The 20238-nt window shown below is 43.9% G+C and overlaps 1 protein-coding gene across 2 annotated transcripts in view; it reads left to right on the forward strand.

Moving 5' to 3' along the window:
* LOC141139842 (probable cation-transporting ATPase 13A4) overlaps positions 1-20238 on the forward strand; it is a 236787-nt gene that overhangs the window by 98447 nt on the left and 118102 nt on the right. For both annotated transcript variants that reach the window (XM_073626366.1, XM_073626365.1), the window contains exons 11-13: positions 7919-8089; positions 8238-8395; positions 14225-14413. In XM_073626366.1, the coding sequence (XP_073482467.1) occupies positions 7919-8089; positions 8238-8395; positions 14225-14413 (518 nt within the window). The remainder of the gene's footprint in view (positions 1-7918; positions 8090-8237; positions 8396-14224; positions 14414-20238) is intronic.

The following is a 20238-nucleotide window of genomic DNA, read 5'->3' on the forward strand; positions in this document are numbered from 1 at the left end:
GCTGTGACACACCTAATTCTACACCTTCATTCCTCTCACTGCAGGTCTCAGAGAGGACTGAAGGTCTAGTGGGGTTGGAAATCTCAGCTGATGAGGAGCAAGGAGAGATCCTCTTTGTTCTTTGGTGTGGGTCTTTTAGATACGCTTGCCAACGAACTGCATGGCAGGTCAACATATGTCTGGTCAAGCATGTGGTACCCAAGCGGGAGATATTTTGGCCACGCGAGATACGCTTGAGACATATGTTGCAAATAGCAGCGGTGCGATCTGATGCACTCGTCTCAAAAAAGGCCCACACCAAAGAACTTTTTGAATAACGCGCAGAGACTGCAGCGCCCTGCACATGTGGAGCTTTGGGGTGTGATGCAGTCAATGTGCTGCCCTTAGGCTGGCCCCTGGAGGGCATCCTGCCTCGTTGGTGATGTGCTGCCGCCTCCTCCTCCTCCTCCTCCTCCTCCTCCTCCTCCTCCTCCTCTCTCCTATCAGGCACCCACGTTGAGTCAGTGACCTCATCATCCCCTCCCTCCTCATCACTGGAGCAAACCTGGCAGTATGCTGCAGCAGGGGGAGCATGACTGCCAGATTGCTGTCCTTCTTGGGCACCCCCTCTGTCCGCGCTCATGTTACTGCCTTCATCGAGCTCAGTATCGTCATCAGAGCCTTCCAAACGCTGGGCATCCTCCTGGAGCATGTACCCAACACTGTGGTCAAACAGTTCGAGGGAATCCTCATGAGGACATGGTGGAGCTAGGGAAGGAGTCACTGATGACATTGAGCTGAGGGAAGAGGCCGCTGCTTTGCCAGACAAAGCACCCTGGGCATGGGTGAGAGAGGATGAGGAGGATGAGGACGGCTTGGTCATCCACTCGAACAAGTCTTCCGCATGTTGCGGCTCAACATGGCCAGCTGCCGAAAAAAAGGCCAAGCGTGTCCCATGGCCACGTGCTGATGAGGATGCACCGTCTCCACGACCAGCACTAGACACAGAGCCTGCTTGCCCTCTCTTATTGGCTTGTGACTGTCTGCCTCTCCTTCTTGGCCTTCCAGACATACTAATGGCCTGTAGCTGCACTAAGCTGGGATAGAACACCTGTAATTTTCTTCAAGTAGCTTTATATACTGTAACCAGACAAGCCTGCCTGTCAGTAGGAAGATAAGAGGAACGGATCTAGCTGAACACTGTGAGCAGGACGCACTGTACTAAATGTAAATAGTCTAGCTGCCTGACCGTGGTACTAATAGGATCAAATAGAACACCTGTAATTTTCTTCAGGTAGCTTTATATACTGTAACCAGACAAGCCTGCCTGTCATTAGGAAGATAACAGGAACGGATCTAGCTGTACACTGTGAGCAGGACGCACTGTACTAAATGTAAATAGTCTAGCTGCCTGACCGTGGTACTAATAGGATCAAATAGAACACCTGTAATTTTCTTCAGGTAGCTTTATATACTGTAACCAGACAAGCCTGCCTGTCAGTAGGAAGATAACAGGAACGGATCTAGCTGTACACTGTGAGCAGGACGCACTGTACTAAATGTAAATAGTCTAGCTGCCTGACCGTGGTACTAATAGGATCAAATAGAACACCTGTAATTTTCTTCAGGTAGCTTTATATACTGTAACCAGACAAGCCTGCCTGTCAGTAGGAAGATAACAGGAACGGATCTAGCTGTACACTGTGAGCAGGACGCACTGTACTAAATGTAAATAGTCTAGCTGCCTGACCGTGGTACTAATAGGATCAAATAGAACACCTGTAATTTTCTTCAGGTAGCTTTATATACTGTAACCAGACAAGCCTGCCTGTCAGTAGGAAGATAACAGGAACGGATCTAGCTGAACACTGTGAGCAGGACGCACTGTACTAAATGTAAATAGTCTAGCTGCCTGACCGTGGTACTAATAGGATCAAATAGAACACCTGTAATTTTCTTCAGGTAGCTTTATATACTGTAACCAGACAAGCCTGCCGGTCAGTAGGAATTTAACAGGAACGGATCTAGCTGAACACTGTGAGCAGGACGCACTGCATTAAATGTAAATAGTCTAGATAGAAGATAACAGGAACAGATCTAGCTAAACTGAATACAGTGTATATATATATATGCAACACCTGGGATGCATATATATACACAATACACTGTAAGTGCAGCTAACTGACTGACTGTTCTGCCTAATCTATCTAACTCAAATCAAATGACACTGTCTCTCTCTCTCTCTATCTCTCAGCACACCGGAACACACACTACACAGGGCCGCCGTGCAGGCGGCCTTATATAGTGTGGGGTGTGTACTAAATCCCCTGAGCCATAATTGGCCAAAGCCACCCTGGCTTTGGCCAATTACAGCTCTCTCTACTGACAGCGCTGTGATTGGCCAAGCATGCGGGTCATAGTGCATGCTTGGCCAATCATCAGCCAGCAATGCACTGCGATGCCGCAGTGAATTATGGGCCGTGACGCGCCACACGAATTTAGCGCGAACGGCCCATAACGTTCGCAATTCGGCGAACGATCGAACAGCCGATGTTCGAGTCGAACATGGGTTCGACTCGAACACGAAGCTCATCCCTAGTGGTGTTCCCTTGAATGAGTTCACCCCCACCTCTTCCATATACAGGTTAGCTACAGTGCAGGGCATCAGAAGCAGAAGCTGGATGATGGCACACCGGTACTTATAAAATCCATAAGGTTTATTCAAAAAAATCAACAAAATCCAAGCAAAACAACATACAATGAAAGCAAGACAACAGGTGCATAATCATAACACATTATACACAGCGGCTCTGCCACTTAAATAAGTAAGTGATCTGCTTACACATCCAGTTGTAGCCAATCTAAATATCTGCTCTAACAATAACACACTCCATACAATGGGGGGACACTGGTAATCTCATTGCACAGCCATGTTTCAGTCTGTGGAAATGATTCTTCTACTTAATTCTACTTACAGTATGACTCCCTTCTCATTGGACTGCCTTTCCATAGGCTATCCCCTCTTCAGTCTATCATGAATGCTGCTGCCAGACTTATCCACCTTACCAACTGCTCAGTGTCTGCCAATCCTCTCCTCCAATCCCTACACTGGCTCCCAATCACCCAGCGAATTAAATTCAAAATACTAATCACAACATACAAAGCCATTCACAACTCTTTCCCGAGCTACATCACCAATCTTGTCTCCAAATATCACCCAAAGCGTCCTCTCCACTCTTCTTAAAACCTCCTTCTCTCAAGCTCTCTCATCTCCTCCTCTCATGCTCGTCTCCAGGATTTTTCCAGAGCCTCTCCCATCATCTGGAACTCGCTACCTCCACCTGTCCGGCTATGCCCTACTCTTGCTACCTTCAGGCGATCCCTGGAAATGTATCTCTTCAGGAAAGCCTATCACGTCTCTAACTAATCTTTTACCACTTCCATCAGCTCATTCCCCACAGTTACAACCTTTTGTACCACCTGCCCCACCCTATTAGATTGTAAGCTCTTCTGAGAAGGGCCCTCTAATCCTCCTGTATTTTATTGTATTATAACTGTATTGTCTCCCTTTTATACTGTAAAGTGCTGCGTAAACTGTTGGCGCTATATAAATCCTGTATAATAATAATAATGATATGCTTTGCCTGCGTTGAGCTTGATTTGACTGTGAGGAGTCTTATCCAATTTTAGATGTTTACTAAAGTCACCCATAGATGCTTTGAATCTTGGCTGGTTTATCCATTGATCGACTTGGGTACAACCAGCATGCCGTATTTTTGCATGCAATTATTGCCAGCGGCTACAGCCGCTGGCAATAAATTACTGTGTTATCCTAGCAAGGAAGGCTCCCCGCGCCCCTTGCGCAAACAGAACACAATAGCTCCATGGAACGTATTCCCCCATCAACACTGACTGTGTCGATGTAGGGTCAAATCAACGTTAGTTTTCTACTCAGCAAGGAGAAAATATGAAGGAGCAAGAGCGAAAATTTTTCCAGAACAAACAAACTTCTAATAGTACATTTGGATTTCATTTGGGAACGTACATTAATTCCAAAATTGCATGTTAAAAGCAAACAAAAAATTGAAGTTCCTTTGAACTAAATTCTTCAAGTCATCGAATGTACTGAGAATTTTCATATGAATGTTCATACAAATGTTTTAAGAAATCTACTAATCTATGGTCAGCTTTACTTCTATCTATAAATTCTAGATAGGGGTGGCAATACAAGGTCTGATCAATGGCATTTACCTTTTATTGCTATTGTAGGCAGTCTGTCATCTTTATGTTGTCACAGCTAGTGTGGTCTCTTTTAAGTGATTCATAAGTAGAGATGGACCGCAGCAGAACTACCTAACAGGGAAAAGTTCTAATACGAACGGCGAACCCTATTGAAGTCTATGAGAGCCGAACAGGAAAAATCAAAAGTGCCCATTTTATATACAAGTAATTGGCCATAAAAGGGGTCTGGGGGTCTGGGTACTTCCCTTAGGGACATGTACCAATGCAAAAAAAAACTTTTAAAAATAATCGTTTTTTTTTCAGGAGCAGTGATTTTAATGATGCTTAAAGTGCAACAATAAAAAAAAATCCTTTAAATATAGTGCCTGGGGGGTCTGCCTGTAAAATGGTGCATCTGTACTGTGTATAGAATGCTTCAGCAAAAATGACATTTCTAAAGAAAAAAAGAGTCAAATCACATTTAAAATTAAATTGTGGTTGCAATTGCCGGCACCCGGGTATTGAAAAAAATAAATACATAAAGAAAGAGCATGGGGTCCCCCCCCAGTCCATACCAGATCCTGGCCTGTGGCTGTGGGGGTCTTATCAAAATCTGTAAGCCCCCTTTAACAAAGGGGCGCCCAGATCCTGCCCCCCCTATGTGAATGAGTATGGGGTACATTGTACCCTTACCAATTCACCAAAAAGTGTCAAAAAGTAATAAAAACACAGTTTTGACAATTCCTTAATTAAAAAATGAAAAACAGTGTCCCCCAATGTAAATCCACAGTCAATCATGCCACCCACCGCACCCGAAAAAAACAAAAAAAACACTCCGCCTTCATTGACAGCTGACACCTAAATGCCTCCTCCGCTGTTTGACAGTTCTTATATAGGGTAGGGGCGGGGCCACCCAGTGACTCCACCTGGTGGCCCCACCCTTTGTGATGTCACAGACCGGTGCAACTGGGTCAGTGATATCTCAAGGGGGCAGTACCACCAGGTGATATCACCAGGTGGCCCTACCCTTACCTACAGTATATAAGGACTGTCAAACAGTGGAGGAGGCATTTGGTGGTCGGCCATCAATGAAGGCGGAGCATTTTTCTGTTATTCTTTTTGGGGTGCAGCGGGCGACATGATTGGCAATGGATTTACATCAGGGGGATACTTTTTTTTTTGGTAGATGGTAGATGAGTACCCCCATTCTCATTCACATAGGGGGGGCAGGATCTGGGGACCCCCTTGTTGAAGGGGGCTTCCAAATTCCGATAAGCCCCCCACCCGCAGACCCCACAACCACAGCAAAGGGTTGTGGAGAAGAGACCCTTGTTCCCATCAACATTGTGCAACAAACCTGTGATTTCTGGAAAGTCCAGCAATAGCTTAGCAAGTCATTTTCAAACTTGCAGCTCAATGGCTTGCTCAGAGTAGAAAAAACAAAAAAACACAGCGCTTTAAAAAAAAAACCCTTAAAAAGCTGCAGTTCAACTGTGCAATATACACAACAATACAAAGAAAACAAAGAAAAAACTGCGCTATGCCATGAATAATAATAAATGCAAAAAAAAAAAACAATTAATGCAAATTCGAAGAATGTGAGAAAACATCAAAATATGAATATATACATTGAGATTATATAGCAAAGTCCATAAGTTAGAAGTTCAAAGAATTTTCTGAATAATAATAAGTGCATATAATTCAATTAGTGCCAAAAACAAAAATAGTAAAAAAACATCAAATGTGAATATACATATTAATATTAAATTCATATTATATAGCAGAGTCCATAGATCAGAAAATCAGAGAATCTTCAAGGGGGATGGGAAGAGTCCCCTGATAGCTGTGTGGAAAGGTAGGAAATGAAAACACTCCTCACAGTGATCTTCCACCACCTAGAATACACGCTTACCAGATTGCAAGCACAACAGGCACGTAGTAGACCAAAGAACGGGTAGGCAGTTAGCAATAAAGCATCCCTCTATGTAGCGTGGCGGGTAGTAGGCAAACCGGGCACATATAAGACCTCAAATCCAGATATCCAGCCAGCAATAAAGCATCCCTCTAGCAGCATGGCTCTTGCACAGCTATACAGTCTTCTCTTTTGTACTAAAGTTAATGTGAGATTCTCACAGCAGGTCAGATAGAGCCCACGTCATTAACTGAAGGGCATCCAGTATCATCAGGGGGATAGGAGAATCCCTCAACAACCAAAATAAAATGCAGTCTGCCCTGGTTCTCCCTGGGAGTTGCTGAAGGCCGTGCAGCTGAGTGACAGTGTAGGTTTGGCGTCCAGGAAGAAGAGACATAAGGCAGCGGGTAGCCATCTTCTTCAGTAAGTGGAGAAATGAAAAGCCCAAAGTTGACTAATTGACTAATAAAATAAAATTAACAATCAATATCCCATTGGGGTACAGTGACTTAATTTTTTAGGGGGATTTGCTGTTTGGTTTGCTGGGAATTGGGCAGGAGTCTGACTACTATCTTGCTCATCAAGTGAACCAGAAAAGCCTATACTATTCATTATATTTGACTGACTAGAAATTAAAATACTATATCCTGGGGCACAGTAAGAATGGTCTAATTTTTTGGGGACAACAGTCAGTCACTTCTAGACTTGACTGGAGATACTATTTGCTGGGATTTGAGAGGGCAACCATCTTGTTTAGCAAGTGAGCCAGAAAAAAAATCATAAACAAATCTGATAAATGAATGACTAAAATTGTATACACTAATTTGCATTGAACAGTAAGGTGGTATAATTTATTTTGGGACAGTGGCCCTGGGAAGTCATTCATTTCTGTACTGGTAATGCTGGGGTGCGCTTTCAAAAACCGCATACAGACAGGTTTTTTATTACAGAAGAGACAGTAAGATTAGTTTAGGATTCATCAAGTACAAAAATGTTGAAATCAGACATGCCATATGTCTGATTATGTTTGCATAAAGTTGTTATGAATACAATGCAAATTTCTATTTTGCATTAAGTCATGGCAAAAATAAAGGCAGCCATTGATAAGTGTAGTCTGACAGCAATGGGAGCCGCTGTCAGAATACATCGTCCCAATGGGGGGGGTTGGGGATTCCTCCATCCACCTTGTCTGTGTGAATGGAGGAATCTTTTTGGAAAAAAATAAACCGTCTCTGGCCAACTTGAAACTGTATTGGTCCTGTGACCTTTTACTGCGGAACTCAAGCACAAACTGCTAGCGTTAAATGACTGCGTCTCAAGTGTACTTAGCCCCCCATTCGATACTGCCACAGCTCATAATCCACCATCCCTAGTCCTCCAGCCTGCCAGACTTGCCCAGCTTCCCGGGCTTATCTTCCATGTCTCAAAGTCCAAGACCTCTACTGCAAGTCATGCTTCAATCCTCTTGAAGGTTACTAAGAGAGGAAGGTGAGCTCCATAATTACTTAAAATACATAAATACTACACTTCTTCAGCATTGGTTGTAATATCCCCAAACTTGCCTGTTCTGGAACAGACACAATTTATCGTTCTCCACTGAAAAAAATGTTGAGTTTAACTTTTTATGCATGCAAGGTTCACTGTGTGTGAACAAATTGGTTTGTGCAGGCAGTGTTACATGAGCAGCTACTGGCAGTAAGGACCATTCTGTGAACAGGACCTTAGACCCAGTGTGCACAAATTGCATAAAGGATCTCCAGGGTTTTAATATTGCACTTGAATTTTGTATTGTTTGATATTAATTAGGAGAATCTATTCCTGTGACAAAAACTCAGCTGCCACATCAAGACAAAGCAATGCCATGGAAACAATACAGTGGAGAAGATTATAAACGCCATATTCTGTTTTGCGGAACTGAAGTAATACAGACTGAATCCACTGCACAGGGTCCAGCCAAAGCTGTAGTTTTAAGAACAGGTGAGCTAAGTATGGACATGTATATTTTTAGAAAAAAATTATGCTTTTCTTTTTACAATAATACATTACAAAAAAACAGTTCCCTATAGTCATCAGTGCAACAAATTTAAGCATTAGTTTGAAAGGTTTTTCTTTTCTTTTATCATAGGTTTCAATACCACTAAAGGTGACATGGTGAGATCCATATTATATCCAAAACCATTAAACTTTAAATTAAACAGAGACGTAAGATGGTTCTATATATTCCTGGGATGTCTGGCCATCATTGGTGTCATCTATGCAGTTACAATATATGTACAAAGGAAGGTAATATAACCCATAAAATTGTAATTTTTACCTTTTCTACTTATTCTGCTTCAGTCAAAGTTAAAACTCCAAGCAGATATTAAAGACACAAATTAATGCAGCTCGGTATTCACTACTATATCATTAAATGTAATTTTAAATACGATATGGAAAAAGATTGGGACTTTAAATGAGGCCCACATAGACATGTGCCTCTATCCCGGTAAAGTTGCAATAGGGAAATAGTTGGGACTTTAAATGAGGTGTGTGCCCAAAGATCGATGCAGCGAACATAACCTTTGTATGAATACATTGACCCATAATACAAAGGTGGATGCACATTCAAGACAATCTTTATTAAAATGTCAGTCAACTATTGTGACCATGGTAAAACATGATTGAAGCATTACATTGAATCAGTCTCTACAGCAATGATACAGCAAAAATACTTGGGGAAAAATAAGAGCAAAAACATTTATGTACATGATTTAAGTAAAAAACCAAAAGGATTGCAGCACAGTATGCTCTATGCATTTCATGAACCAGCACTTCCTCAGGAGCAGGCGCAATCCATCTGTCTAATAGGAACATATGGGTATACATAAGTGACACTATGTCAAAATGATAATAAAATAGAAATTATTAGCCCAAATACGAGCGAATGTCACGAGTTAATTAAAGTTACTCACAGAAAAGGCTACCATCGTCAGTACCAGGCACCAACAGCCAAAGATCACCCCATACGTGGTGGACATGTATGGGGTGATCTTTGGCTGTCTGTGCCTGGTACTGACGATGGTAGCCTTTTCTGTGAGTAACTTTAATTAACTCGTGACATTCGCTCGTATTTGGGCTAATAATTTCTATTTTATTATCATTTTGACATAGTGTCACTTATGTATACCCATATGTTCCTGAGAGGGCCATGCCAATGCACGATAGGTTGCAGTAAAAGGACCACAACCTGGGGGGGGGGGGGGGATATCCATATGGAGATCACCAGTGGTCATTTGACCATCCTGGGAGATTCTGAAGGAAAAATATAGTTTACAGTGGAGACGGAAAGTATTCAGACCCCCTTAAATTTTTCACTCTTTGTTATATTGCAGCCATTTGCTAAAATCATTTAAGTTCATTTTTTTCCTCATTAATGTACACACAGCACCCCATATTGACAGAAAAACACAGAATTGTTGACATTTTTGCAGATTTATTAAAAAAGAAAAACTGAAATATCACATGGTCCTAAGTATTCAGACCCTTTGCTCAGTATTTAGTAGAAGCACCCTTTTGATCTAATACAGCCATGAGTCTTTTTGGGAAAGATGCAACAAGTTTTTCACACCTGGATTTGGGGATCTTCTGCCATTCCTCCTTGCAGATCCTCTCCAGTTCTGTGAGTGTGGATGGTAAACGTTGGTGGACAGCCATTTTTAGGTCTCTCCAGAGATGCTCAATTGGGTTTAAGTCAGGGCTCTGGCTGGGCCATTCAAGAACAGTCACAGAGTTGTTGTGAAGCCACTTCTTTGTTATTTTAGCTGTGTGTTTAGGGTCATTGTCTTGTTGGAAGGTAAACCTTCGGCCCAGTCTGAGGTCCTAAACACTCTGGAGAAGGTTTTTGTCCAGGATATCCCTGTACTTGGCCATATTCATCTTTCCCTTGATTGCAACCAGTCGTCCTGTCCCTGCAGCTGAAAAACACCCCTACAGCATGATGCTGCCACCACCATGCTTCACTGTTGGGACTGTATTGGACAGGTGATGAGCAGTGCCTGGTTTTCTCCACACATACCGCTTAGAATTAAAGCCAAAAAGTTCTATCTTGGTCTCATCAGACCAGAGAATCTTATTTCTCACCATCTTGGAGTCCTTCAGGTGTTTTTAGCAAACTACATGTGGGCTTTCATGTGCCTTGCACTGAGGAGAGGCTTCCGTCGGGCCACTCTGCCTTAAAGCCCCAACTGGTGGAGGGCTACATTGATGGTTGACTTTTTTTTTTTTTTTCCCCACTGCATCTCTGGAGCTCAGCCACAGTGATCTTTGGGTTCTTCTTTACCTCTCTCACCATGGCTCTTCTCCCCCGATAGCTCAGTTTAGCCATACGGCCAGCTCAAGGAAGGGTTCTGGTCGTCCCAAACATCTTCCATTTAAGGATTATGGAGGCCACTGTGCTCTTAGGAACCTTAAGTGCAGCAGAAATGTATTTGTAACCTTGGCCAGATCTGTGCCTTGCCACAATTCTGTCTCTGAGCTCTTCAGGCAGTTCCTTTGACCTCATGATTCTCATTTGCTCTGACATGCACTGTGAGCTGTAAGGTCTTATATAGACAGGTGTGTGGCTTTCCTAATCAAGTCCAATCAATATAATCAAACACAGCTGGACTCAAATGAAGGTGTAGAACCATCTCAAGGATGATCAGAAAAAATGGACAGCACCTGAGTTAAATATATGAGTGCCACAGCAAAGGGTCTGAATACTTAGGACCATGTGATATTTCAGTTTTTCTTTTTTAATAAATCTGCAAAAATATCAACAATTCTGTGTTTTTCTGTCAATATGGGGTGCTGTGTGTACATTAATGAGGAAAAAAAATGAACATTAAAATGATTTTAGCAAATGGCTGCAATAAAACAAAGAGTGGAAAATTTAAGGGGGTCTGAATACTTTCCATCCCCACTGTATATGTAAACAATATATGTAGTTATGTCAAAAAATTATTATGAATTATTAGTAATATTTTTTTTTATTTATTTAAAAATATATTGTATCAATAGATAAATAAACCTATATGTAAGTAAACTAATCATAGGATGTCAACCCAAGAAGGGGATAATGAGTGAGTGTGTATGGTAAAAAATAAATAAAGTGCCAAGATACAGGGTATTAAGGTGACCCTGATAAATATAATAACATGCCAAAATCCAGGGTTTAAGAGTGACCAAAAAAGTGAAAAACCAAGTGCAAGGTATTAAAGTAGCCTAGGTAGTAGAACGCCCTGCAGACCTAAGCCACTGTGTATATACTAAAGTGGTGAACAATAAGGGAAGATTATATAACATGATAATGTGAACAAAGGTATAAGAATGATCCTACGAACATAGGATAACACGCTTATATGTTTAAATGGAAGAGGAAAGTAAATACCATCTCCTCCAGAGCTAATTACCTTAGTATTAATGGTATTGAGGCTTATATGTTAAATGGAAGAGGAAAATAAATACCATCTCCTCCAGAGCTAATTACCTTGGTATTAATGGTATTGAAGATTGACAAGTATCACCAAACTAGATCCAAGAATTTCCAACCCAGCAGTCCTCTGCAAACGAGGTAAAAGGACCCCATCAAACGTGCATGGAAGGCTCCCAGCTTCACACAGGCTCAGCTAAGAGGGAGTGCGTCATCACCTGACCGGCAACAGCTGATCAGGTGCCAAAATCCCTCATGAGGCAGAGCGCTGATGGTAAACTACGTATTGGCACGCAGACGCCACGCATGTGACGCTGCGGTCGGCACAGGACGCGTGGCGTGGCCAGGACGCATTGCAGTTCCCTAACGCGGATCGAGAATGGGCAACCCGGCAGTCAGTGTCAGCACAATGGGGAGTCAACTGTGAAACTGTAAACATAAAAACTGTAGCTGAAGCATCAATGGGGAGTCAACTGTGAAACTGTAAACATAAAAACTGTAGCTGAAGCATCATAAAATAAAACATAGGCATTTATTACAGAACCCACTGTTGAATGGGAACAGCACCCTGAGTACCTGTAAATGGGGACATCAAAGGGTGGTCACCTACAATCGACTTCGGTTACACACCTCCATCCCTGGTTGTATGATATGGAAAAAGTTTGAGACTTTAAATGAGGCCCACATAGACATAGACCTATACACCAAAAAAAGTGTCAAAGAAATATAAACACACACACAATTCCATTATTAAAAATATATAAACAATGTCCCCCGATATAGATCCATCGTCAATCACGACGCCTGCCGCCACCACCGGACCCGAAAAAAACAAAACAAAGGCTAATTCAAAATTGTCCATAGGGCCTATTTTACCCCACATAGACTACACCTTATGAACCCTCAGCACTCTCCGGAATGCTGGAGATGTGGTGTATCTCCAGGAGACTTCGCACACATCTTCTGGCACTGCCCAAGAATACAACAATACTGGAGAGAGGTACTTGATCTAACTAACAAGGTGGCCTCAACTAACCTTTCTCCTCTGATGGAGATATGTATACTAGGCTTGTTAGAAAATCTTGTTCCTACCATAGCCAAACGCACACTGATCAGTCTATTACTCTTCTATGCCAGGAAAAATATCGCAATGCAGTGGAAAAAATCTAACCCCCCATCAATTATACAGTGGAAACATTTAGTTAATGGAAACCTCCCGTTATACAAAGACACATATGCTAACAGAGGTTGTCCCTTGAAATTTGATAAAGTCTGGCGTAAATGGATGGAGAAAATGAATATTTCATAATAAAAATAGTTTTACAGTAACTGTCAGGTCAAATTACTGATTAGAATAGCGTGCTCCTAGACCCATTTGTCTATAATTCCAGGCTTGTATATCCTATGGTATCTAACAGTCTATTTCCCTCTGTGGAGGACCATTTGTATACTTTTATACTTTTAATATTTATATGTAATCTGACAACTCACGCTGTCTGACGCCTTACCAAACTAGATGTGGTGTTGATGTACTGTAGCAACCAAGTGTTACCGTTTGTTTGTCACAAAATCTTAATAAAAATATATTTAAAAAAAAAAAAAAAAAGGCTAATCCCTGTGTGCCTGCTCCACCATCTGACAGTTCTTGCTTAGGTAGGGGGCAGAGCCACCTGGCGATATCACCTGGTGTCAGCGCCCCTGTGTGATGTCACCGATCAGTGCATGCTGGGTCAGTGAAGTCACATGGGGGCTGTGCCACCAGGTGTTGTCGCCAGATGGCTCTGCCCCTTACCTATTTAAGAACTGTCAGATGGCGGAGCAGGCACACGACGGAGTGTTTATTTTTTTTTCTGTTTTCGGGTCTGGCAATGGCAGCGGGCATCATGATTGACTATGTACTTACATCAGGGGACATTGTTTTTTTTATTTTTAATAAAGGAATTGTCAAAAACTGTGTGAGATTTTATTTCTTTTTACACTATTTTTTGGTAAATGAGTAGGGGTACAATGTACCCCTACTCATTCACATGGAGGGGGATGGTGGGCCCCACTCGCTCGCACATCCCCCCCCTTTCCTGGCCTGCCAGGCTGCATGCTCAGATAAGGGTCTGGTGTGGATTTTGGGGGGACCCCACGGCATTTTTGTCACATTTTTCTATTGCCGGAATTGTTTTTTTTTTTTTTTTTTCATTCAGCTGTCAGCAGGCGGCTTCCTGGTCTGCTTCTTAACAACTAATTATTCACTATGCCCTGATTGGGCAAAGCTTTGCCCAGTCAGGGCTTAGAATGCACTGTGCAGTGCACAGTGCATTGTGGGGCACTCTGCGGGTGAAAATCCTGCCGAGCCTCCTGCAAATTCAGGTGTTCGCCAAACCGGTGATGTTCGGGTCGAACTTATGCTCGGTCCGAACCACTTACTCAACACTAATGATGAGGACAAGAGCATCTTTTCCACAACCCTGGCCCAGTAGTTGTGGCCATATTTGGTTAATATTATCGGCAACCATCCCTGCTCCTTTGTGTACATTCAGCTGTCAGCCCTACTTACATGGCATTTCACATTATCTGTGTCCATTGTCAGTTTTCCTGACTTTATAGTAATTTTATTTCTAATGGGTAAATGACAACAGGATTTATTTAATATGCCATTTTTTTGTTATTAGGTACCTGCATGGAGAATTATTGTGGAGTCTTTGGTTCTCATAATCTGTGCTGTATCCCCAGTTATTCCAGCAGCCTTGATGGTTGGGATTCTCTATGCTAAAAGGAGACTAAGAAAAAAGCAGGTATACTGTGTCAGTCCAGACAGAATTAACATGTGCGGCCAGATCAATCTTTTCTGCTTTGATAAGGCAAGTTTTTTCAGTTTAAAGTGAAATAATCTGAAATGCAAACGCACTTAAAGTATACATTGCAGTCCCAAATACTTGCTTGGGTTTTGGCCATTTACAATGTCATAACATATTATGTAACAAAAAAATGAAATATGATGTATACAGATGATTCATCTTTTCATAATGTATTATTATCAAGTAATTGTCTTTATTCTTCCACCTGTGTAAAACTATACCATTGTATGATATAGGTATAGAATAAAAAATTTTTCCAGCCAGTCCACGTTTTGTGCTGTCAATGCAGCTATTGATACTTTTTGCCTCTTCCTTATGTCTCTGTTATACAAATATACACTATGCTAACAACTAAGTGACTTTTTCACACATTCATTCTTTCATGACTGCATGTGAAAGCCATTTGATTCTTAAGCCAAAATATGGAGAGGCCCGGAGTAGAACCCCAAGGCAATAAACGGAGGGCCGGCATGACAGGGGTTAAAGGGGCTTGGGGTACAGGGAGATAATAGCAATTGGGCTTTTTCAGTTGCATTATATAGGGCTGTTCAAAGTATGATATGGGGGCTGGGTGGAGCTTTGGGGGAAGTGATTAGGGGACAGAAAAGGGGGTGGTCTTCAGTCAGTAGGAAGAAGAGTGTGGTCGCTTTACCTTTCAACTATGTGGGGTTTGGAGACCCTGATTTCCCAGCTACAGGCTGCAGCTGCTGTGCACAGCACGGACTAGCTGCATTCCCAGGTCGGTGGTCTACTTGTTCTGTCCCTGCACCCCCTGCTTTGCCATGTGCCCAGAGGTCCAGGCCTCCAGAGCATCTCAGCCCTGAGGTGTCTCCCAGGGTTCAGCGCCGCCTTAGGAGCCTCACAGAGTCTGCCTCTAGGGACCCTCCAGCCCCTGCACCAAAACGCCGGTCCCACGTGGTGGTGGTGCGGCCTGGGAGGAATCATCTTCCTCGGCAGGACTCGTGGGATGGGGCTGTGGTGGCCGGTGCAGCCCATCCCTCTGCTGCTGATCAGATGCCTGTTGCGGCGCTGTGTAGTCGTTCCGTGGCCACAGCGGGGGAGTGTGCATTCCTCTGGAACTGGCCTGTTACAGGTGTCCCTGTTCCTACAGTGCCGGTGGAGATCCAATGACAGCGTGGCGGCTGGCAGGAAGCATGGACCAACAGTGAGAGGAGCAGGGAGAGATGCTTCATCCCACTCGGACAGGGGGAGTGCCCGGCTTGTCAGTGACGGGGAACGGCCTGGGCCCTTGCAGAAAATGGCGGCTGATAAAGTCACGGGCAGCCGGGATGGCACTCGGCGGGAACCAGAAGCGACAAGCCGGGGCAGTACAGCGGATCGTGAGGATGCTCCCCTGTCGGAAGGGGAGCTGGAAGAGGAGAATGACGATGAGCCAGTGGCGGAGCCTGCAGTGGTGGAGAGCGCAGTGACGGGTGGTGGAGGTCCACTTCCACGGCAGCCTGGTAAGCGGCCTTTAGGCCTACCCTCTGTGTCTACTGTGTGTGTGCCTGTTGCTGGGGGACCGGGTTGGTAGGGTTGAGGGACGTTTTGGGGCGGCTGGACCCTTTATCAGGTGCAAGGTTGCCAACGGTGGCCTGGCTTCCTCCTGCTGGTTCAGGGACAGGTGTACTGGGTCCTCTGGCGATGGCCAGTGCCACATTGGCAGCGGGTGACTGGGACATTGTCTGGTCCACCGCTGGCAGCTTGGGGGTGTCGTCTTCCTTGGGACAAGTAGCTGGACAGATGCCTGCGGCGGGGGACGATGGAACAGCGAACAGCAGACAAGGTAAGGCGCTGGATAAAGAGGTAGATCGGGTTAGTTTGGCGGATTCTGCCAAATGTGAGGTGTACGTTTGTTTTGAGGAGCTGCTAGGGGCACACCTCAAGCTGGAAATGCGAGAAAAAATTTGGAGGGGTGAGTACATGGGAATTTTTTCCCTTCTTCCACTGGAAAAATGTAATCTGGAAAGAGGTAAGTTGGATGACAGCAAGAAGGAGGAAGAAGAAAAGAGGCAATATAGGCTCATTCCCCGGTCGTTTACCAATTGGCTTCAGGCTTTTGCAATCTTAGCCAGTGTTATAGGGGAAAGGGCTCTGGAGAACTGCTCCGGTCTATTTTGTTATTTGGATAAGATAGGGGAAGCTTATCGAGTCTACGGGGGACTAGTGTGGCTCAGGCACGACGAGCCCTTCCGTCAGCGTAAGGCGTTACATCGGTCCTTGCGCTGGGACCACAAGGACATTAGTCTTTGGATGCGGCTCATGAGCTTGGCGCGGGCTGGGACTTCGTTTTTTTAGTCAGGGGCCGGCGGATCTTCTTCCTCTGGATAGTCGGCCAACAAAAGAAAGGAGTGTTGCTGGTCATTCAATGAAGGAACTTGCAAATTTGGATCGACGTGCAAATTTAAACATGAGTGCTCCGGCTGCGGGGGCTCCCACTCTTTTATTAGATGTACACAAAAAGACAAAGGCAGAACTGGGGAGCTTGCGGGAAAAAGGGAGGACTCCGGTGAGCATGGCAAGGATGCGTCCGTTTCTAGGTAGGTATCTAAATTGTGAGGCAGCGGACCTGCTGGTTTTGGGATTCGCTAAGGTTTTTCGTATACCATGCAGTCTTCACCATGCCCCCAACCTGTGGACAATTTGAGGTTGGCATTGGCTCGTCCGGAGGTGGTGTCTGCGAAATTAGTTGAGCTGGACCATATGGCTGGTCCGTTTTGTCTCTTCGTCGCTGGATAATTTGGTGGTTTCTCCTTTGAGGGTAGTCCCTAAGAAGGAACCCAACAAGTTTAGGTTGATTCATCATTTGTCGTATCCCAGAGGGGGTTCAGTGAATGAATTAATTGATCCTGGTTTGTGTTCTGTTTCCTACAGCTCTTTTGATGTGGCGGTGCATTGGGTTAGTTTCTATGGTTGGGGGGCTTTATTGGCAAAAATGGATATTGAATCTGCTTTTGCTTGTTGCCTGTACATCCTGACAGTTTTCACTTGTTGGGTTGTAAGTGGCAGGGGTGCTATTTCATTGATCAGTGTTTGCCTATGAGATGCTCCATTTCTTGTTCATTGTTCAAAACTTTTAGTTCGTTCTTTGAATGGGTGGTTCGGGAGATGTCTGGGCTTCCATCTCTCATTCACTATTTGGATGATTTTTTGTGTTGGGCAGGCCGCTTCTAATTGTTGTAGAGTTTTGTTGGCTACGGTTCAGCACATGGCGGAGCGCTTTGGCATTTCGCTGGAGCCGGAGAAAATGGAGGGTACGGCTATGGTACTGAGTTTTCTTGGTATTTTTATTGACACTGGGGCCATGGAATGCCTCCTCCCGGAAGACAAGCTGACGGACTTCTTGGGAAGCTCAACTTTGCTTGTCGGATCATGCCGATGGGCAGGGTTTTTAATCGCCGGTTGGCGGTGGCTACCGTGGGAGTTCGGGCTCCTGGGCACCACATTCTCCTGGCCTAAGAACACAGGGCGGGCCTGCTAGTTTGGGAGTCCTTTTTGGATTCTTATAATGGCAGGTCTGTGTGGATGTCTAGAGCTATGTCCAGTTTTGATTTGGAGCTATTCACAAATGCCGCGGGATCGGCTGGCTCTGGGGTATATTTTGGAGGTCAGTGGAGTGGTGGCCCGTGGCCATTGAAATGGCGGGAGGCTGAGTTTACCAGGAACTTGGCACTCTTGGAACTGTTTCCGATTGTGCTCGCGGTGGAGCTCTGGGGTTCTCAGTTCAGTAACAAGAAGATCCGTTTTAATTGCGATAATATGGCAGTTGTGCAGGCAATTAATAGCGTGTCAGCTTCATTGCCACCAGTGGTGCGTTTGTTGCGGCATTTGGTGTTGGCTTGTTTACGTTGCAAATGCTTTTGTATATCCTGTTCATGTCCCGGGTTGCACTAATTCCTTGGCCAATGCTCTTTCCCAGTTTCAGTGGATAAGTTTCGCTCATTGGCTCCGGGAGCGGCTCAACTGGGAGTTCCTTGTCCAGCACAGCTGTGGGGGATTGCCTTGGAGTGACCACCACGCTGTAATTGTGCTGTCCCCCCTCTACATTGTAAAGCGCTGTGTAAACTGTTGGCACTATATAAATCGTGTATAATAATCATGCAGGGCAACAGTACTGGTTGAACTAATGCACTGTATTTAGTCCCGCTTCAGGCACACATCCCCCTCACTCCTCCAACTTTGGCAGCAGGATCCCCGCTGTTGCTGGCTGCTCCCCAAACTCATTCATCCATGTCTTTATGGACCTTGCTTTGTGCACTGGTGCACAGTCATGTTGGAACAGGAAGGGGCTATCCCCAAACTGTTCTCACAAGGTTGGGAGCAATTGTGAGAAATTGTGCAAAATTGTGCAAAATGTCTTGGTATACTGACGCCTTAAAAATTTCCTTCACTGGAACTGAGGGGCCAAGGCCAAACCCTTGAAAAACAACACCACGCCATAATCCCCCCCCCCCCCCTCCCAAATGATTTGAACCAGTGCACAAAGCAAGGTCCATAAAGACATGAATGAGCGGGTTTAGGGTGGAGGAGCTTGACTGGCCTGCACAGAGTCCTGACCTCAACCTGATAGAACACCTTTGGGATGAATTAAAGTGGAGATTGCGAGACAGGCCTTCTCGTCCACATCAGTGCCTGACCTCACAAATGCGCTTCTGGAAGAATGGTCAAACATTCCCATAGATACACTCCTAAAGCTTGTGGACAGCCTTCCCAGAAGAGTTGAAGCTGTTATAGCGGCAAAGGGTGGGCCAACTCAATATTGAACCCTACGGACTAAGACTGGGATGCCATTAAAGTTCACATGCGTGTAAAGGCAGGCATCCCAATACCTTTGGTAATATAGTGTATGTTTATTCACAAGTCGGATGCACAAACTGTTCCACCTGATCCTGCAAGCCCTAATGCATTTTACTCCATGTAGAGCTTATTCTTAGAGTAAGGATCATGGGATGAAAGAGACCTTAAATCAGGGCTTAACAACATACACATGTAACTTATGAAACATTTAGAAAGTATTGACCAGCTGGAAGGGAGGCTCCCTTAACAAGTCATGGATGTACAGCAGCACATGCCAGACATGATCCATAGCTTGTGTCTGATAGAAACTTGTTACAAGACTCTTTAATATGTTGCAAATCTCTTTGTTATATTTCAAAAGAGATACTAAATTTTATTCGTACCTAATCACTTATTAGCCAGAACAGGTCAATTAACCACTAGCTTCTACAAAACACTGTACAATACTGGCTTTGAAATGGCAATGATCTTGATTTTGGGTTTATTTTATTGACAATCTTCATCTGTATAGTTGTGCATTTATGTATGCAAATACTCTGCACTATCCGCAACAGTTCTTATACTGTCCACTCTGAAAATATGGAATTAGCCTTCTAGAATATTCACCCCCCACCTAAAATCTTTATTATTATTGGGAAAATATACAAAAGTCAACACTATTAATACAAATATCCAGTGTACAACCCAATACCACAATACCAGGACAGAATGGAAAATCTCATATTATCTCATTGCACAATATAATCTATCTTTCTATTTTATTTGTTTTAATGTTTTAATGTTTATCTTTGTATCAAAGAACCTCATAATAATATGGGAGGGGGGTTGGAGGAAGAGTACTGGTGCACATTAACTGAACTCATGCCCATGATGTTACTTTATCATGGCATTTCCATGCTGCTCATAAAAGATACAGATAATGCTGGGAACACTTTTGCTTCCAAAGTTGGCTCAATGACTGGCATGGGACAGCACAAAGGACTAAAAGATATATATAAATAAATAAATAGACACAACACAACTTCTTGTTG

Source organism: Aquarana catesbeiana, linkage group LG04, assembly GCF_042186555.1.
Source record: "Aquarana catesbeiana isolate 2022-GZ linkage group LG04, ASM4218655v1, whole genome shotgun sequence".
Lineage (NCBI taxonomy): Eukaryota > Metazoa > Chordata > Amphibia > Anura > Ranidae > Aquarana > Aquarana catesbeiana.